The 22,080-nt window shown below is 32.3% G+C and overlaps 3 protein-coding genes across 4 annotated transcripts; all 3 read left to right on the top strand.

Moving 5' to 3' along the window:
- The first annotated feature begins 466 nt into the window (after positions 1-466).
- Positions 467-5,153, top strand: LOC141692298 (transmembrane 9 superfamily member 5-like). Of its 2 annotated transcripts, XM_074497059.1 has the most exons (7): positions 467-805; positions 1,355-1,395; positions 1,723-2,311; positions 2,434-2,565; positions 3,286-3,442; positions 3,527-4,011; positions 4,656-5,153. In XM_074497059.1, exons 1-7 carry the CDS (start codon positions 660-662, stop codon positions 4,870-4,872), a joined length of 1,767 nt encoding a protein of 588 aa, XP_074353160.1. In that variant the 5' UTR covers positions 467-659; the 3' UTR covers positions 4,873-5,153. The 2 variants fall into 2 exon arrangements, with proteins under 2 accessions (XP_074353160.1, XP_074353161.1); XM_074497060.1 differs by lacking the exon at positions 1,355-1,395.
- Positions 5,154-5,617: 464 nt separating this feature from the next.
- LOC141689277 (cell division protein FtsZ homolog 2-2, chloroplastic-like) lies at positions 5,618-11,963 on the top strand. The gene is made up of 8 exons (XM_074493526.1): positions 5,618-5,834; positions 6,149-6,847; positions 7,921-8,220; positions 9,159-9,249; positions 10,217-10,341; positions 10,712-10,804; positions 11,447-11,503; positions 11,579-11,963. Exons 2-8 carry the CDS (start codon positions 6,257-6,259, stop codon positions 11,690-11,692), a joined length of 1,371 nt encoding a protein of 456 aa, XP_074349627.1. The 5' UTR covers positions 5,618-5,834; positions 6,149-6,256; the 3' UTR covers positions 11,693-11,963.
- Positions 11,964-12,403: 440 nt separating this feature from the next.
- Positions 12,404-15,201, top strand: LOC141689278 (cytochrome b-c1 complex subunit 9, mitochondrial-like). Its single transcript, XM_074493527.1, has 3 exons — positions 12,404-12,574; positions 13,407-13,454; positions 14,903-15,201. The coding sequence occupies exons 1-3, from the start codon at positions 12,473-12,475 to the stop codon at positions 14,948-14,950; spliced, it is 198 nt and encodes a 65-aa protein (XP_074349628.1). The 5' UTR covers positions 12,404-12,472; the 3' UTR covers positions 14,951-15,201.
- Positions 15,202-22,080: the final 6,879 nt, after the last annotated feature.

Consider the following 22,080-nt stretch of genomic DNA (forward strand, 5'->3'; position numbering starts at 1 on the left):
CTACTTGGGGTCTTTTTGTATACGGGCTTATAAGTTACTTATAGTTTATAAGATTGTAAGTATTTATCTCGGATTGTTTGTCGACCCAACTTATAAGTCGAATTTACAACATATAAGCTGATAAGTTAAATGTTAGTAACGACGTACTTTTTCTCAACTTATTTTGATTTTTTACTTTTTATTAATTTTAGTTTTTAAATATATGTTTTTAAATATTAAGTTAATTTAAAAGTCATGAATTTAAATAATAATATATAAAAATTATTTATTTTAATTTATTTAAGTTAAAAAAATCTGACTTATAAGTAAAATTAACCAAACACTTATATAATTTATAAGTATTCATCTACTTATCATTTTAAATTTTAAGTTGCTTATTTATTTTAAGTATATGTTCCTTATTTTGGAATTACCAGACGAGCACTTATTCTTCGATTCACTTATTTTTCGATTCATTTTCCTTCCTTTTTTTTAACACGGTGCAAGTGGTTAATCACTTGACTTTCTTCCCCACTGACTAAAATGTTCCCAGATTAGAAATCCACAAATCTTTACTTTTGGGTCCATCGGACCGGACAGAACATCCTTATGTTCCTGTCTTAAACCCCTTTTCTTGCATCTATCATCTATCAATTATTATAAAACCTGGGTCATAAACCATGATTCAAATCACGGGTTTCTTGATGTATTTTATGACAGCCCATTTGGCTATTTCACTTCAATTTGCCATAGCTGCTGCACATTACAATGCGGGTGATCAAGTTCCAATCTTTGTTAATAAAATTGGCCCTCTTCACAATCCAAGGTTGTTTCTTTAAGCCCTTTCTTGATTTTAATATTATGTTGTGTATGTATATGTATATCTGAATGTTGTGTGATTTTAAGTTCTAATCACAATTAGTTCAAAATATTGAAGAAATGAAATGTGGGTTGTGAATTGTGATGGTACTAGCCCTTTTCGGCATTAGTGAAATTTGTGATGGTTGTGTAAGTAATTGCAGCTAGAGCTTACTTTTCGATAATAATGTGTTGTCTTTGTTATTAAAATTGGCCCTCTTGACTCTCCAAGGTTGTTTTTTAAGCCCCTTTTGATTTCAGTCTTATGTTGTGTATGTATATGTATATATGAATGTTGGTGATTTTTAGTGTTTTTTTAGTTTTAATCACAAGTAGTTTAAAATCTTGAAGAAATGAAATATGGGTATTGTGTAATTTTTGTGATGTTACTAGCCTTTTTTGGCATTTGTGATGGTTGTGTAAATAATTGCAGCTAGAGCTTGCTTTTCGATAATAATGTGTTGACATTGTGATCCCTGTTTTAATCTTATTCGTGTTATTTGTTGTTCTGTTGCAGTGAAACTTACCAATACTATGAGTTGCCATTCTGCCGTCCAGGTTAGCGTGTAGGTTAAAGTAGTCATTTGATAAGAAATAACTGAAGTTTTTGTTAAGTTTAAGTTGATTGATTTACTAAAATAATATGTACTGGGATGTGATCTGTCTATGTGTGTGTGTTAGTGTACCAAGTACCAACTGAACTCTTTCTTATGGAAGAACATAATTGTAAGTTGTAACTGTGTCTAAAATTTGGTCAAACTGTAATAATAAATGGTATTTATGGGCAGTGTCGAGAAAGTTCCATAAAAATAATGAAATTTCCTGCTACATTTCTTTTGTTGATCATCTTTATTTTAACGTATTTATGCATTCTCTATATTGCAGCTAGTGTGGTCCAGAAGAAGGAGTCTCTCGGGGAAATATTAAATGCTGACCGTTTGGCCAATGCTTTGTATGAACTTAAATTCCGGGAAAAGAAAGTTGGTCATATACTGTGTGAAAAGAAGCTTACTGAAGATGATGTCACAAAGTTCAGAAACGCTGTTATTAATGAATTTTACTTCCAGATGTATTATGATGATCTTCCGATGTGGGGATTTATCGGGAGAGTTGAAGATAATAGTTGGAACAATGATGAAAAAGGGCCCAAGTATTATCTATTCAAACATGTTCAGTTTGATGCACTTTACAACGGTGACCAAGTGATTGAAATTCGTGCTTTTAGTGACCCAGCTCATGTAGTTGATATAACAAACAATGAAGAAGTCACTGTTCAGTTCACATATTCTGTTTCTTGGAATGAAACCTTCATTGCTTTTAAGAGTAGAATGGACAAATATTCTAGGGCGTCCCTGCTCCCAACAGCGAAGCAAATACATTGGTTCTCGTTTATTAATTCAATTGTCATCATTGTGCTCCTGATGGGACTTTTGGTAATGATGTTTATGCGCCATCTCAAGAATGATCTAAAAAAGTAATTCATGTTTGTTATGTTACTTCCAATTCTAATTGTACTTCTTTTACATCTAGTAACACAAGACCAAAGTGAACTTACAAAGGTTTTTTAATTTTTTATGTCTCATGTCCCTATTGCAGGTTTTCAGGTGGTGATGAAGAAGAAGATAAGGAAGTTGGTTGGAAATACATACATGGAGATGTATTCAGACCTCCTTCTCAATTGCACCTGTTCTCCGCTATACTAGGTTCTGGTACTCAGTTCCTGATAGTGTAAGCCACATTTATTTTGTCGTATTTCACCCAGTTTATATGCTGCAAAAGTAATTTTTCATATATCCATTTCTAACCTATTGCTGTCATGAATTACATGTTGCGTGCGACATGATAAGGCAGTGTATTCCATAGTACTTTGTCAGCTTTTTGGGGCCAAATGAGCTTCTTGATCCTTTACTTGGTCATACTGGAGACCCAAACCTACGAATCTAGTTGAGCGCTGTGTATGTTATAGAAAGGGAAGGGGCTATCTTTTTTACAAGGCTCATAACTAGCAACTAAAGATCACAATTTTCAAAAATCTAAATTAATTCACATTTACCATCAATATTGAGTTTGTTGGATAACTTTAGTTGCTGGACTTTCTTTTTGTAGTGGTAAATTGGTCACAGATTCCAATATGATATGACAGGCGTGACAGAACAACCTAAATTAAATTTGAAAACTAATGACCCCCATTATTGTTGACAATTCTCTGATGACCAATGTACAGGGAAGATGTACAGTGAATTAATTGACTTAGTTTTGTAATATTTTCTGCGTCATGCATGTGTCCAGAAAATGATTCTTGTTTCGGATATCTTGGTAGGCACTATGTTTAGAGTTTATACCATTAGGCACTATGTGTCCTATTCTTGGTAGGCACTATGTTCAGTGTGTTCCTTATTGAAAATTCATAATGCTTAAAGCCTATTGTTGTTCTGCACTACTATGCAGATCGGTCTTCTTATTTATCATGGCATTCTTCGGCGTCCTATACCCGTACAACTTGGGATCTCTCTCAACTTCTGTTGTAGTAATATACTCTCTAACATTTCCTGCTGCTGGATACTGCACCGCTTCTTTTCACCGCCAATTTTCTAAAACCGGATGGGTAGACTATATTTCACCTTTTCATTTATTATCTATCTTCATCTTTTACCCTTGTTCTCATCAAGTGATTTGCAAATTTTTCCAGGAAAAAAGTGTTCTTTTAACTGGGATTCTGTACCTTGGGCCATTGTTTTTTACAGTATTTATCCTAAATACAGTTGCGATATCATTTGGGGCTACCGCTGCTCTTCCACTAGGTACTATTGTAGTGATCTTACTCTTATATACACTTGTTGCTATGCCATTGCTTGCGTTAGGGGGGATGATAGGGCACCGGCTTAGTTCAGAGTTCCAAGCACCTTCTGTTACAAAGAGAGTCGCAAGGGATATTCCGTCATTAACTTGGTATATGAAGACGCCTGGTCAAATGTTTGTTGGGGGTCTTCTACCTTTTAGTGCAATTGTCCTTGAACTGCACCACCTGTATGCAAGCATGTGGGGTTATAAGATCTTCACACTTTCAGGCATTCTCTTCATAACGTTCATCATCCTCATTGTACTTACTGCCATGCTAAGTGTTGGGATGACATACATTCAGCTTAGTCTGGAAGACCATGAGTGGTGGTGGAGGTTCGTAACACATACTTTGTTATTATATTAGGCTTTAAAATTCTTGTTTTTTTTATGTGACCCAGTCCATGTTACTTGTAAATAAAGCTTCTAACGGTATATCCATGTCCGTCATATTTTTTCTCCCGGAGAAATTCGGCCAATCTTGTCAGAGATGTTGATATAGTAAAAATAGTTAATTGTATTTGACACTTGACTTACTTTAACCTGAACGATATGTACACCTGGAGCAATAAAGCTCAGCACCTCTTTTGGACTTGTGAAGTTACTATAGAGAACCAATTCTAGCCCATTGACAGCTGCTAGCCAGTCTTGAACTATTAAAGTATCAATTGAAGGATTAGGTCCAAGTATTTTTGGCACCCGATCGGCTGATTCCTTAAATACTAGGTGAGTATAGACTGTTGTCACCTCAATAAAAAGTTGCAGTTAATCATAGAAAGATGTAGTAGCAAAATACAGTAACTCCAGTCTTTGGAATAGATAAACTTGGGCCTTCCCCACTTGATCTTACCAAATGTGTCATGCCAAATTTTGTCAAATGTTGTATCATGGGAGCTTAAGTATTAAGATATTTACACCTGTAGAAATAATGGTTTTACACATGCATGAATATTATTGATCTTTTGAAGTGCTTGATGCAGATCTATATTGCGTGGGGGCTCAACTGCCATCTTTATGTTTGGATATTGCATCTACTATTACAAAAATTCCAATATGAACGGTTCACTGCAGCTACTCTTCTTCTTTGGTTATAATGCCTGCTTGTGCTACTCAATCTTCCTGATGCTGAGCACAATAAGTTTTTATGTCTCTTGGATATTTGTCCGCCGCATTTACCATGCCATCAAAAGTGAATGAGATCTTCTCTACAGCGATGGTGGATTAGTAATCCGCCTCGACAGCAAAGCAACGGATACTAAAGGCTGGCGTGATGTTCAGTGAGATTGCGAAAAAATATTACATGAGAATGAGAATTGAGAACAGGGTATTAGAGTTAAGGAGTTCAAATTTGTTGTATACTAGTATCATAGTAACATTTGCACACGAATTTTGGAGAGAAGTATATGTTTCTCTTCTTTTATCCATTTTCTTCGTATTGCATAGGCTATAGCGGTAAATGTAGTCTATTTTTCACGTTATCACATTTTTCTTTTAATCTTCTTCGCAACAAATGTCTGAATGAACACATTTATATGTAACAATTTGCAGTATTTTACCAACAAAAATCATGCAAGTATTACTAACACTTGAATCAAAAATTTTGGCTAAATAACACTTGAATCATTATTATAACACACAACGTACTCCTGCATCAATACATAATCACAAGATGCTATTCAAATATCACTCTCAACAAAAAATCTAATTTGTATACGGTAAAATGAGAAAATTTATCTGATAAAATAATGGTAAGGATTTGCCTCTTATTGTCCCATAAAAATTGATTTTTGCTCATTCCGAGATCGGAAACTGTTCCAGAAAATTATATTTTGGCACATCCGAGACCGGATAAATCAGACAAATACATTTTAATATACAAAAATAAAAACAAAGGGAAAAGAGAGTTTTTGTACAGCTATTAGGTCTTCTAGGGACTACAACCCTACAACAAAAGCGCCAAAGTGCCAAGCACCACCTACTTCACATCCTTCTCCTCTAAAACCCCACCTCTCCGATACAAAATCAAACCCCCTTTATTAATTTCCACACACAAAACAACACCTTTATTGTTATTTTTCTCATTTCAATTCTTAAAAAAATTATTTCTTGTTTAGTCCTCTCAATATGCTTCAAAATTCAATCTTTTAGCTCTTTCTCAGGTACCCTTTTCTTTATTTTCTTTAATTTAGTATAATGTAATTCAATCTTGTGATTTCTTGGTTCAGCTTAATTTGCATTTGGGTTTTTTGTATTTTGTTTTGTATGCAATGTACTAGTAAATCTGGTTTTATCTGTATGTATAATCTTCTATGTAATGCACTTTATTTTTGGTTGTTTTTAGATTTGTGTTTTTTTAGGATTTTATGAACATTAGTTCATATGTTTGAAACCCCTTTTAGTGGAAATGATAAATTTAAGTACATTTTGGGTACGTTCTTGAAATGATAAAAATGGGTATTTTTCGATGTTTTAGGTTGAGGAAGCATGGTTGGTGATAGAATTGCAGAGATTTAGGAATTCTGGTTTCGTAAGTTAGGTATTAGGATCATATTGTAAGTTAAAGAATTGGGTTTTTTTGGCTATGGCTACTCTTGTTCCTTGTTCTCTTGTTGGGGCGGATGGATTGAAGCTGGTGGGAATTTCATTTGGAGGTGTTCGTATGGGTAGAAGTCCGTTCCGGAAGATTGTGTCAAGCTTTCCACGTTTCAAGTGTTCAACCAATTCTCATAGAGTTACTCCAAATAACAATAAGGACTCTTTTCTAGATTTACATCCTGAAGTTTCAATGCTCGGAAGAGAAAAAGATTACAAATTTTCGACAATAAAGGATACATTTAGCGATGATAGTACTGAATCAGTGCGAGAATCATCTAGGTCAAGTAATTATAATGAAGCTACGATCAAAGTTATTGGTGTTGGAGGTGGTGGTTCCAATGCTGTGAATAGAATGATTGAGAGTGCTATGGATGGTGTTGAATTTTGGATAGTGAATACAGATGTTCAAGCCATGAAGATGTCGCCAGTTAATTCTGGGAACCGTCTACCAATCGGACAAGAACTAACTCGGGGCCTTGGTGCTGGTGGGAATCCAGAGATCGGAATGAATGCTGCAAATGAAAGCCAAGCAGCCATTCAGGAGGCACTCCAAGGGGCTGACATGGTCTTTGTAACTGTAAGTTCATCTTTCACTTCCTACTGCCCGATTTTTCTGTTGGAAGTAGAATTAGATTATGCATCTTGAATACATCTGGAAAGCAATCATATTAAAGTTTATGATGTAGAATAAATATGAAACTTGAACTCTGTAGTGTATATAGAAGTCTGCTTATTTTGTTACTCTGTGACAGTTGTCTCCTATAATTCAAAATGGGGATTTGGAAGAACTCGGAACTTTTCTCTATGCATCTGACTTGCCCTTGTTTCCTTTGACGACCTCTTCTCTCTGCATATGAAGTTTTAATCTGAAAGTACATTTCAACAGAACTCAAGATAACTTGACACCACAACCACATTTCCAGTTAACTTGACAGTGAATAAGAAAATAATTACTAACGTTCAATCCCATTCAACAAAAATTACTCGATTTCTATACATCATTAAATCGATGAAACACGCCCCCCTTCCCAATTGTGAACTATACTTGAGAATGAGTATTGCACAGGTGTGGCAGTTGCATAACACTTCTATATAATTTTATCAAGCCAGAGTATGATTATTTAGTAGGGAACAACATGTTTTGATTGAATAGGTACATGTGAATTATCTACAATTTAGGAGTGTTCATGTGTTTTAACCTTTTGTTGCATATGAGCAAAGAACAACTGGGTGGGGAATGAGGCATTTAGCATAACATAACCTGGTATGGAAAAGGTTCATTTTCATTTGCAAATATATCCAGCGCAAAGTTATTTTATAATTCAAACGCAAAATGTGACTACCTCACATAAAGAAATCCTGATATTATTAGTTTTGGCACCCTCAAGGTTTTTACTAAGTTAATAATAGAATTCTCAAGTGTTCTCGTTCCACTTTAGGAATTAGTGTTAAGGATTAATGCAAGAGGAAGTGTTAGTTGTGCTAACAGTAAGTCAAACTAGTTATAGTTTCCGGGCTTTGCTTGATTTTGGTCTTCACGTGGATATCTGTTTATTTTACTTTTGTTATGTCCTGGCGTTTCCCTGGTTGTGCCGATCTCTTGCTTGTATTGATGTCCTTAATCTCCTGATATATTATACGGAAATGTAGGCTGGTATGGGTGGAGGAACTGGTACAGGAGCTGCCCCAGTAGTTGCCGGAATCGCCAAATCGATGGGTATTCTGACAGTTGGCATTGTGACAACACCGTTCTCATTTGAGGGACGTAGAAGAACTGTTCAAGCTCAAGAAGGAATTTCAACTTTGAGAGACAATGTCGATACACTCATTGTTATCCCAAATGACAAGCTACTGACTGCAGTTTCTCAGTCCACCCCTGTAACAGAGGCATTCAATTTGGCTGACGATATTTTGCGGCAGGGTGTTCGTGGAATATCTGACATAATTACGGTACATAATGAATCACAACTGCAGCTTTCAGTTCCTTAGCTTCAGATCTATATTTTATTTACCATTTTTTTTTGCTAATTTTAATGTATCATTTCAGACCTTCTACCTCAGCTAGTTCTTGGGTTGCTTAAATATACATAGATACAACTCGTTCCTTTGTGATCTATGATAACAATACTATGCAGTATCAGGATGTTCTGTTTTGCTGATTCCTAAATCTCTAATCTTACCTTGTTTATCCAAATGGAAAAAAGGAAAGTTCTGCAACTAGAAGTGAACATTTTGCATATATATCATACTGCTCTAGTCGTTCGAGTAATGCAATATTTTATATTTGATGAAAATGCAAGTTGAATAGATTGGTGATTGTGTATATATTTATAATTAAATAGTGCTGTACCATAATTTATAACTTGCCAAAAGCTTTCTGACTAAAAGGTAATTTATCATGATGGTGATAGGGAAACTGGACAGTAATAATCCTAGCATAAGTGACCACGAATGCGAAACTAAATTGAATCTTAGTGTGAGCGGATTATGATTGTCTTAGGTTTTCTGGTCTTTATGTTATTCAAAAAAATGATGGCATATATTATGGAAATTTTTTGGACCTTCTCTTGTCTACAGATTTTTTTTGGATGTGCTACTACAAAGACCCTTTGATCGTTATATATTCTTCAATCAAAAATTCATGCTACCTTTTCTCCACCCCGTGAGTTGCATTACTTTTTTGGAAAATTCGGAAAAGTTTAAATACAGTATGCAAATGGTTGACTTGGGTGTTGTTTTGGTAAATTTTGTGAAAGCTATTGACAATAACAATATTTCTTAGCCTCAAAATTTATATTAAATCACAGCAATTTTAAACCCAGAAACTTTGAATCTATTCGTTGACAAAAGGAGTATCAACATTGACTGCTTGTAGATATGAACTGCAGATCCCTGGCATGGTCAATGTTGATTTTGCTGATGTGCGGGCCATTATGCAAAATGCTGGTTCATCTCTTATGGGAATAGGAACTGGAAGTGGTAAGTTGCATGTCCTTTGCATCCTTTCTTCTAGTTATTTTAAAAAAAAAATTATCCGTTATGATAAGCAGATGGAGCAAGAAAACTTATATGTAATGGGTAAAAAGATGATAGAGAGGAAAATATTAGACATGTAATGAACACGTGAAGGACAAACTCACATGTAATCACATATTGTACTTAAAATTACATGGACTTATGAGGGTAATATTGATGTGTGCAAGTCAACTACAATCCAAAAAGTAAGCACCTCACATCCAACTTTCTGTATTGAACTTATTAGTTTATTTAAGTTAAGACTCTAAGTTATAAATTCTTAATTAATAAATGGACCGATTAAGTTAATTTTGGTTTGTAAGTTGGTCAACTTATGTGGAAGCTCACCCAAACAGGTTTGGTATACTCAGATAATAGAAGTTGCATGCATATTATGTGGTTTATGTAGTAGACTGCAGGACTTCTCTCTGTCTGTATGTACTTTGTTGGATCTAAAAAGAAATTTCTAGTACAATTTTAAATAAATGTCAATGGTGAAAATTCGTAACTATCTACTCCATAAGCAACTGACTTTTATCTTTCTGTTGAGAATCATGCAAAATTAATTTTGGGATCAATCGTCATATTTAATATATCGGAGTTCATAGAAAAACGAGAATGCAATATATCAACTTATTAAGTGTTTGATTGCGGCACGGACTTCAAACCTTGAGAAAGAAGAACTTTTTTACCAGTATAAGATCATGGGTGTGTTGCAAGGTTCCTGTTGAGGTGAATCGAGCCTAACATTTACTATTATTTAATGTTGAACAAGTACATCAATGCTTTTTGAACTTCGATTGCTTATATAAGCGCACTCTGATCTTTGCATGTAAATATGCTTCATCTGTGTGTGTGGATGGTTGTCTGCCTACGGGAGTGGCTTTGCTTTACAGTTTTGGTTTTATTATAGATTCCTATCCTATTACAGGCAAGACCAGAGCAAGAGATGCTGCACTAAATGCGGTTCAGTCACCTTTACTTGATATTGGTATAGAAAGAGCTACGGGTATTGTTTGGAACATTACAGGCGGTACGGATTTAACTTTGTTTGAGGTAGGTTTTTATTGTAAATTTTGTAAGTGATAGTTTCAGTCCTTTCAGTTTATATATTTGGTGAATTTTGGGGTCACCTTTTATAATAAGATAAAGCTACTGTTTTTGGTCAATGTTCAAGATTAACCTAAAGAAGCAGCAAATGAGATAATGAGTAAGCTATAACTGGGAGAAATATCAGGGCTTAGGATATTGCGGTCTACTCTGTTGTTTGCTTCAATGAATATTAATATGGATTAACTGTTTGAACTTTTTTATTCTTGTCATTCTTGCTAAATTTACTCCATTGAAGTTGATGTCGGACTTTATTTCGTATACCCTTTATTGAGCAAGTTTAATTAATGTTCTCTTACAAAAACTTTACTTGAAGGTAAATGCTGCAGCAGAGGTTATATATGACCTTGTAGATCCAAGCGCGAATTTGATATTTGGAGCTGTTATCGATCCGTCACTAAGTGGTCAAGTAAGTGAAATTTCTTATATTATAGCTTCAGCTTACATCTTTTAAAAGATACATCCAGTATTCCACCCCCATTCCAAGATAAAGAAAGAGAGAAGAAAAACACAGGACTTCATTTTTATTGTTTGAAGTTATTTGTTTATCTTTGTATTTTCAACTTCTTTCATCAGATTTAAATATTTCCGTGTGAAATAGGCTATGCTTTACAATTTGGAATTCTGCAAATTCTTTATGAAAGCAAAATGAGATTTTTGGTGGAATGGAGGAAGTATGCATAGATAATAGCTTAACACATACACTGGACTTCAAACCTGTTGGAAACTCTAGGTGTACTTTCTTAAGTTACCTCTAAAGACACCAGGAGCCTATGTCACCTATTATAAGCAGTTTATAAGCTACTTATACATAAATTAGTAGGTTGTAACTCATAATTCATTTTGAATTAAATTTTAGTTAAATTAAGATGCGAGAGTTGTTTTGCTAATTTTGCTTGAAATTTGACAAGTAGAGGAGCCAAATATGCTAAAGTAAGACAGTTACTGGGTGCTTAGTTTTTAATAAATCTCAAGGGTTTGTGTAAAATCTATTAAGAACAATAAAAACTTATGAGCACTTAATCTGAGGTCAGAAAATATTTGTTCTCAGGTCAGCATAACTCTGATTGCCACTGGATTCAGACGACAAGAGGAATCTGAAGGACAGGTGCGCCTCTCATACGTAGATAATATGTTCGCACCTTTGTTTGTGTAAGGTCTTGATATATAGGTATATATGCAGGGACAAGGAGATGTTGCTTCTGGAATGAGCAGGCGTCCTTCATCATTTACTGAAGGCAGTTCAGTAGAAATACCTGAATTCTTAAAGAAGAAAGGCCGTTCTCGTTATACATAAGCATAGTGTTATATTCCCTCTCATCCTTTTGATATTTACCCACTTCTTTCTGAATTCTCGTCTCCCCAGTTGGTACTGTTTCATATATACTTGCTTTTGATATTAACTCATATATTAGCATATTGTTACCAACTTTAAAAATTCAGGATGTACAGTTGCTGTTAAGTAACCCTTGTTGGTATTTTTAAGCTTTAGTTGTATCCTTCATTCACGGGAAAATATGTCTTTCCACGACATCGTTTTGATTGTTTATTCGATCTGATTTTGCAAAGACTGGGTTTTATCACTTAATGGAATGATTTTTTTCAGTTTGGAACACAAAATATAAAATGTAATGGCACGAATGTCCATTATTTCATACACCACACTTAAGGATTAATCTCATGTCGATTGTCACGTCGAATACATATAAAAACTTAACATTTACTTATCAGAATTGGCTAAAACATATACTCATTTTTAAGAAATACAATGCAAGTCTAATTAATAAAATATAGTATATTATTTTAAAAAGATATTACCTCAGTTTTTCACTCTCTTTTTTCTTCAAGATTCCTGCATCAACCATCATCCAACTGTGTCAAAAAAGGAAAAAAAAAGTCTTCTACTGAAACATGGGCCAGTAACTAAATGGGCTATCGAATCCGGGCCCAAACTTTTGACCCGGTAATTCTGCTTCACAATAAAGAATAAAAAACGAACCCTAATTAAACATTTCAACAAAATTAGTATCAAATTTATCTTCTTCTTCTCAAAAATCAAATAATCCAAAATTCAAAAATGGCAGGCAACAGATTAATGGAAGGTTTCTACAGCGTCTTTATGCGCCGTACCTCCGTCTACGTAACTTTCCTCATCGCCGGCACTTTTCTCGCTGAACGGGTCAGTATATACACACAACTTTGTATCTATACATCTGTTTTTCATTAATTATTTTTTATATATGAAATTGATGAAATTGAATAGATCTGGTGTTTATTTTTGTGTGTTTGGTTGAATTATGTGCTCTCTCTCTCTCTCTCTCTCTCTCTCTCTCTCTCTCTCTCTCTCTCTTTCCTGTTGAAGTTGAAATGGATCTAGAAATGTGTTGTTGTTGTAGTTACATAAACTTCGTGGAATTATCGGAATTGTATTGTTTATTGGATGAGGAGAGAATTGAGAAATTGAATTAGGGAATGGATCTAGAAAGATGTTGTTTTAATTATGTAAACTAGGTGGATTTTTTGTAAATGTATTGTTTATTGTATGAAAAGAGAATTGAGAAATTGAACTAGGAAATGGACTAGAAAGGTGTTGCTGTAATTACGGAAACTACATGGAAGTATTGTAAATGTCATTTATCAGATGAAGAGAGAAATGAGAAATTGAATTAGGATTTTGCTCATTGTAGTTGGACCTGATTATGTGATATGTAATTAACTGAATTTGTGCCAAGTGAATCGAGGAAATGAAATAAATTGTTGTAAAAGCTGTGTTCCACACGTACAGTCTTGACTTTTTTACAGTGATAAACTTCGTTAACGTCACGTGATGTATATGTGCATGTAATTCTTTTGTTATACAGCGACTGTTATATGTTTCTAATGTGGCGTTAGGGGTTTAACAAGGCCGTGATTATGTGTTGAGTTGATTACTATGTAGAAGCAAGGTCTATTTGTTAAATTAGCGTGCTGTTTTGTGATGATGAAAATTTTTATGTTGTTATTGATTACAGGGAGTTGATTACGGAATCCACAAGCTATGGGAGAACAATAATATTGGGGTATGTTCTTCTATTTACTACTGTAGCTTGAATTTGTACGTGTTCTGTTTAGTGTTAGCCTGTGATTACCTTCTTAATACTCCTCAATTGTGTCGGGACATGCATCAGATTTGTTATTTTTTCAAACTAAGACACGAATTTACTGTAAAGATTTGCTGTCGTAAATACATTATTCCATCTCACTTTTTAGTCTTAAAATTGGAAGATGAAAAGAGGTTCTTATGTCAGACATAAGTTGCAAATTTTTTTAGCTGTTCCCTTACCAATTATTACTCTCCACAATAAGATAGAAGAGAAGAATATACCGGGTGTGTTACCTTGAATTTTTCAAGTACGATGTTGTGTTTGTAGGAAGTAATTGTATGTTGTGTAGAGGTAGTACTTAAGACCCAAAATATAACTCATATTTACTAAAAAGTACTCCTGTCTGAACATATTATAAGTAGGCGTAGCTAACTGTCACCAAACTGAGTTTTTTACATTGTTTTCTGAGATTAAATTTTACATTTTTTAGCAATGGTTCTGGCAAGATTCTGGTGTGTGCCAGTTTTACAACCATAAGAGAAGGGCTACATCTGCTCTATTGTATATTATTGTTAATAAAAATTATGTGCAACACTTTTGATCAGTAATGGGTAACTTTGACATAATTGTGTTGAAATATTTTGAGGCATAATTTAATCAAGTAGGAGTTGTGTGTCCAATAATTAGTAATGTACTGTGTTCTAAGATAATTACGACTAAAACTTCAACATTCATTCTAGCATGCATTGTTGCTGTTTGTTCCAGCTTTATACCAAAATATCCTTTTAAAAAATATTATAAAATTCTGTTTTTGAAGCTGAATTTTAAATAATTTATATTTGCGAAGGTACCTATACACTACTGTAGATACTTTTAGGATTTTAAGACCAATTCGGATCATTTTGATCAGGTAAACAACTTGGAAATAAAATGGGACACTGCATGTAGGTTGGGTTAGCTTTGCAGTTTTCTATGAGATGTAGGCTGTAGACTTGTTACTACCTTCTTTTCTGTACCTTTTGTGTTGTGACTATGTTGCTCTTTATTAAACTGTTGTACTCGTGTATCATAGTAGCCTATCAAGGTGCTATACATAGCATTTTGTTTTTTCCAAATTGAAGACACCCACCCATTTATCCACCTTACCACAAGGACAGAACCCTCGACGTCCCGTTAAAAGGAGAGAGGGTAATACTGCTAGAGTAAGATTGATGTGGCTCTTTGGTCATAGCGTTACTTACAGTTGATGTTGTGGGGTGTGTGTGTGTATATATTTATATATATATATATAAATATATATATATATATATATAGGAAGGTTAATGGAATAAACTACATGAACTATGCAAGTGTTCTAAATGCAGTTCTGTTTCTGTCAGAAATTAAATTAAATTCTAATATTGAATCAAACTTTTGTCTTGCAGAAACGATACGAAGACATTTCAGTGTTGGGACAGAGGCCAGCTGAGTAAATTTCCTGGTTTTTTCTTCTGTATAATGTGGCTTAATGACCGCAAAAACATGATCTAATGATCTCTTAATAAATATTTAATTATTTGGATATATTTGGCTGTGAATTTGAACTCTTGGATCCTCAGACTCTTAAAAGAAGCTCCTTTGTTTTGAAGCATGTAAGGTTTTGTCACATTGTCAATGAAGGTGTTGTATTGCCTGACTAATATATATGGGCATTTTGGTTGATAAAATATTGGTTGTTTAGTAATCTGTCTTCCAAGGAAAAGCGTTCATTAATCTGCTTTTATTATCTTGAGCATTTCCCAGTAAAGTCTCGATGATAGCATCCTTTTATTTGGTTGCTAAATCTTGCAAACTTGTAATTTCTTCTGTAGCAGCAAGATATACCAATAGAAAGTTAAAATAGGTTTATACAAGAAATCGTGTAGACCTAAATGTCATCTAACAGCAAGTCCAAGAGTGGTCTAAAGGTCCAAATTTGGACCGATTTCGGTTCAAATATATCCAATAGTGGTCTAAATTTCTGTTCAAATTTGGACCGATAAATAGTACAGGTTCAAATTTGAATCGACACTATTTATCGGTCCAAATTTGGACCGAGATTAAAATAATATTTTTAGTAATTTTTTTTTTAATTTATTGCCTAAAATTTTGATTTCGGGTATTTATAAATGTAATTAACTAACTTTGGGATATTATTATTAGTTATTTAACACATTCAAATATTAAAATAAATATTACAACACAAAAAACTTGATTTGAAACGGAATATAAATGAAATTGAATATGAACTAAATTATCAATTTAGTCCGACAAATTATATAAAATTAAATCTTATATTTTATAAAAATAAAATATTTATAATTATAAAAGCTTATAATATTAAAAATAAATATTTTAATATTTGAACCGAAATTTGGACCAAATTATTGGAATTGAAAAGAAAATCGATCCAAATTTGAACCAAAATTTGGTCTAAATTTAAACCAAATTATTGGAGTTTGCCCTGACCAACGAATGTCACGCACTGGATTAAGCTTAAAACACACCAAAAATAGAAATCCTCTCCCCTTTATGTTTCCTGTAGTTGCTAATTGCTACTGAAAATATATCAAATTTTCTCTAGATTTCCGGAAGCTTCCTCGCTAACTTCGAATATATCAAATTTTCTCTAGATTTCCGGAAGCTTCCTCGCTAACTTCGAATATATCAAATTTTCTCTAGATTTCCGGAAGCTTCCTCGCTAACTTCGAATCTCTTACTGTATATTATTGCTTCAATCCCTTCCAATTATTTACATTTCTGAGGAAGTGTTCGGCACGTATTTTAAGGTGCCTAAAAAATATAGTTATGTAACTTATCTTTACAATTTTCTTTTTCCAAATAAAAGTTGAATGTTTTAATTTTTATTCAGAAAAATAAAATTATAAAAAAAATTACAGAACTATACTTTGTATGCACCTTAAAATGCGTGTCGGACACTCTCTAAGAAATGTAAACTATTGAAAGGGACGGAGGGAGTATATGTTAATCAATGTTAAAAAGAACCATTTTAATTGTTGTGAAATTATAATTTTGCCCTTTTATTTTGAAAAATTATAAATATGACATTATTACACATTTTTTATTAAAAATAAGAAGAATTGCTGTATTCAATAAGAATCAAACCCCTTACCTTTTACTCACAAATTTCATGTCACAACCATCAAGCTACTTAATTTATTGAGTTCAAATTAAATTTCTTATTAGATTAGTAATATCATCTCCTTTTATCAAATTCTATTTTTTATTATTTTAACTTATGAGTGAATAAAATGTATATGTAAACCAAGGGTAAAAAGAGGTATTTTCATGGCTGTCAAATCACAATTTTGCCATTTTGTTTTGAAAAATTATAAAAATGTCAATATTACACATTTTTTGTTAAAAATACGTAGAATGACTTAACCAATAGGAATCAAACCACTTACCCCTTACTCACAAATCTCATGTCACTGCCATCAAGCTACATAATTGTTTGAGTCCAAATTAAATTTCTTATTAGATAAGTCATATCCTCTCCTTCGTCAAATTCTATTTTTTATTACTATAACTTTTAAGTGAATAAAATGTTAGTTTATACAATTATATAGTTGTGACGTAAATTTTGTAGTTAGACAAACACACACATATATCAATTATGTTGTAATTATTATGATATATATATTTTATGAATTAAATATTTTTTACAATTTTTTTGGATTTGTTTTAAAAAATCATAATTTCATTTAATTCGGTTTGACTTGTGTGTTTATCGAGTCAAGAGTATTCGATTTAATCCCGAAATACTTGGAATGAGTAATCAGATAAAAAAAATTAAATATACGAGAATCGAACTTGTGACTAAATTTTATCTTAGAATCATGGTGCTATAATGAATTTTGATTTTATTTAAAAAGTTTTGTTTAAAAAAATATATATTCTCTTTTTTTAATTTTAACTTTTGAGTAAATGAAATGATAGTTTATATAATTATATAGTTACAATTTAAATTTTGTAGTTAGGCACACACACATATCAATTATGTTTTTAAATATATTTTATAGAATTAAACATTTTTTATACTTTTTTGGATTTGTTTTCAAAAAATCATAATTCTGTTTTATTCAGTTTGACTTGTGTGATTGTCGAGTCGAAAGTATTTGGTTTAATCCGGGAGTACTTGGATCTAAAAAATCAAATATATTAAAAATTTAACTTTAAAAACTAATTCATTAGGTCATCTCCACGCATTGCTCTATTTTTAATATAACTTTATCTTCAGATTTCACCTCTTTTTTTTTACTTATATTACCATTTCATCTCCAATCATTTCTTCAAATTTTACTTTAAATTTACTTAATCACTATGTACAATGATTAAATAATTTTAAAATACACAGAGAGTCGGGCCTATATGATGTACAAACATGTGAGGGGGTTTATTATTGCACGGTGCTTTCCTTTATTTATAAAGATAGGATAATTCATCGTCGGAGCCCCGTAACTTCATATATAGAGTAAGAAATGAAGTAATATGGCATATAAAGATGTGATTGGAGATACCCTTATTATAGATATGTATCACATAAAAAATTATATATTACTTTTAAAGATGAAACCAATTGAAACAATATGCATTACTCTTATTCTTATCATTATTATATACATACTCCTACATAACAGAAAAAATATTAATTATAATTTATCACGAAGGTAAAAATATTAATTTTGTACGATCGGACATATGTTGATTATACAATGAGATGAGTAAGTAAATTTTGTAAGACTCTTAAATAATTAGGTAATTGTGTTGGTTTAATATTTTTCTTACCTTCTCTTTATTTTTAGACTTCTTAATATTTAATCTGAATAGATACAAGTTTGACCCGAGTCAGACTCAAAATCTGGTTTTATTCGATTAAAGAAAAATCAGCTAGTGAATAGTTCAATTATGTGAACTCGGTCGATATCTTGGCTAAAACGTTCGAGTTTTAGAACAATTAATTGGGTTAGTCGAATAATGACACGAAAAAATAAAATACTAAAATTTGATATATATATAAATAATATATTAAATGTAGTGCACTTCATTACTTGTATTAAGTATATTTGTAATATAAGAAAATTAGTGCTGAAAGTTTTAGTAAATTAGACAACATTCATTTTTACACCCTCTTTTTGAAAAAATTATTTTTATCATTATATTTTTCCGAGTGTACTTCATTTGTTATTATTTTCTAATAGAGAATGTTAGTTTTTTATCAGTTTTAAAATATTTTACACTCTTATTAGTTTACCCGCTTAGTCAACCTAAGTGTTAACAATTGAGAATTGAGACGAATTAGTAATGAATCTGCTCTCTTTATTTCACTCTTCATATTTTTAATCTCAACAAAATAAATAGGAATGAGAATTAACGTCACCCCGATCGATCCCAACCCGTTCGGGTCAGGGATTTCGAGAAGTTTTCGGGGGCGGGCCTAGCAACGATGAAGGTTTTATAAAATTTCGGGACCGGGTGGAGTTTAGGATTACTGTCTCCCCGTCCCATTTTCCCGACCCCGATTATATGTATATATATACATAACAATATATTTATATATTATATTAAATTAATTATTATAAAAATATAAATAAAATATTATTTTGTTAATTAAATTAATCTAAAATTTTGTTGATCAAATTTTTTTACATTATTATTTAAAATATTTGTCTGAATATTAATTTATCATTTCTTTATATTGTAAATCAATTTTAATATGATTTGATTTTAAAAATATGAGTTATTACTAATATTTTTGTATAATACGAATTAGTAGACTTTAAAAAAAACAAAAAAAAACATGATTATTATTTTTAATTATATCCAGAATTCTCGCAGGATTTCCCGTTCGGGTGAGGACTGGAAAGGAATAGAATATCCATTCAGTAGGGGTGTTCGCGGTGCGGTGTCGCTTGGACCAAAACCTTAAACCAAACCGCGGGTGTGGTTTGTCCAAATTCTCAAACCGCACCGCGTAAGTCTTAAACCGCGCAAACCACACCACGAAAATGCGGTGTGGTGCGGTGCGGTTTAAGCTGTTTGAGCAGTTTAAACTATTTAAGAAAATAATAAATTTTAGTGCAAACGATTTACAATTTTCAATACATCAATAAATGAATTAACAAATAAGTTCTTGGTTAATACTATTACTTCAAAATATAATTTTAGTAAATCCGAATCATGAACTATAATTTCTATTTTCTGGCATACATCAGATTAAATTTTAAATTATCTTAGTTATTGACAAAAAAATAATAAATGGTAACATCCAACCATCCACTATAAGCTGCAACATTGCTACATAAATGCTTATTATATATTTATTTATATTATAAAAGGACAATAATATTATAAATATTAATTAATTATAAAGGTACAAACATATTATATATATAAATAAATATATATATATATTATAATAATATGCGGTGCGGTTTGAACCACGAGAGCAAAGTCTCAAACCGCACTGCATCGCGCGGTTTGACAAAAATACAAACCACGACCGCACCACGAATAATTTAAACCATGCGGAGCGGTGCAGGGCGGGCGGTTTGTGTAGTTTGATGTACACCCCTATCATTTAGGGTGTAGGGTGGGTTTGGGGATCAGATAACATTTCTTGATCCCGAAATGACCCAATGCATATCCCCATAAACAAACTACAAGTATTTTTGTTACAACAATATAGTTTTAATTTTTTTTAATAATTATGTTTATCTACCTTAAACTAAGTATCTAATATTAAAATTATCGGGGGTGAGCGAAAATCGAACTTTACGACAAAAATAATTTTCACCACTTAAGTTGCCTATATGTTCGAAAAGGAAAAAAAATAAGAAAATACAGTGATGACCTTTATGTCGTCTCATTTTCATTGCATATTTATTTATTTAATTTTTTATGAATTGTAATTAAATTTATAAAAATATATCATTCATTATTACGTAATTGATGTATGAATATAAAATAGAGTCAAAATAATCATTTCCCGTATTCAAAAATTACTTTCTTATAAACGTAAATTCGTTCGAGATAATATTTCGATATAAATATAGCTTTGTGCCTCGCACGGGCTTTTACGCTAGTTTAATTGTTATATACTGTATCAACACATATGTTAGCCTCGTTAGCTTAGCACAACTTCAATATCTAGAATTCACCCGGTTGTCATTGCATTAACGTCTAAATTGTAAGATGGTTAAGAATTATTTATATTTTATAAACTATATTATATATTCTATATATGATTGACGTAAATCAGTTAGCGTGGTTTTGATCGTCAAGTGGTATGGTTATCGGTGATAATACTGTAGTATGTCATTTCAAATGTGTAAGAGAATATAACTGAGAGTAGTGCTAACTATCCCAAATCTCTACTTCCAATTTTTTTTAAAATGACGCGACATAGCATTTGTCACGTTTTTATTTGTGGGCACATATGTATACATTTGGAATTCTATCTCATTATCGATAAATTTACTGAATTATACATCTTATACATCAGCATTTGGAAACAATTTTTAGAACCATTTTGAAGACTAGTATTTTCCCGTAACTAAATTTGTAAAATACTCTCTACCCCAGATAAGCTACAAGTGCTTACAGCAAAAATAAGTACCCAAGATAGTAAAAAAAATAATTTTCATATCATTTCTAACATCTAACATATTTATAGTATGCAAGTATTTTATCAAAAAATATTAAGAAAAACACATAAACAAAATACCCTCAAGGCAGAACTTACTCTTGGCCCATCATAATATCTGGCCCAAAATTATAACTTTGACCAAATCATGAGCCACCTGACTAGGGTTTAGATATCTCTTTTCCGCTCACTCTCTTTCTCTCTCATTCGCATTTGCTCAGCCGCAATCACCAAAATTAGGGTTTCAATTCAAGGTACACTCTATCCCCCAATCTATGCACACACGTATATGTATCTATACATTCTACATACTTATTCATATATCTTCTCTTCACAAGTTCAACACACCCAATCTTCAACCATGAGGTACTTTAATCAATCTAATTATATCTGCTTTTTGTTCATTAAAATGTTAATTAACTATTTCATTTACTAATTAAAACTTCCATCTATATATATTTGTGTGTGGTTTGTTTATTTTTTATATTTAGTGTTACTTAGATATTTTGACTAGTAATATTATTACTTATAGTTTTTGATTCGTGTGTTTTTCCGAACTTATATGTATATGCAACTATTGTATAATCTCGATATGTGAGTACTCGATAAATGAATACTGTTTTTGGTCCCATCGTAAGAGCCGGTGCATTTTTAACTTGATATAACTGAATAAAGGTTTACGCTCCCGGGGTATTCACTTATCGAGATTTAACTGTATATGTAGTTATGTGCGTTGAACTGTTTGCGTTACGTAATTAAGTGCAAAATCTGATTATTTTTAAGACGCGCTTAAATGGACGTGATATGTTTTAGTTCTGTCAATTTTGGTTTTAATCAAGTTGTTTAAGTTAGTAATTAGTGCCTTGAGCTTTTTAATCTTGTTCATTTTTGTTGGTATTGGGTGCGAATAACGTAACT

Source organism: Apium graveolens, chromosome 10 (genome assembly GCF_009905375.1).
Source record: "Apium graveolens cultivar Ventura chromosome 10, ASM990537v1, whole genome shotgun sequence".
In the NCBI taxonomy this organism is placed as follows: domain Eukaryota; kingdom Viridiplantae; phylum Streptophyta; class Magnoliopsida; order Apiales; family Apiaceae; genus Apium; species Apium graveolens.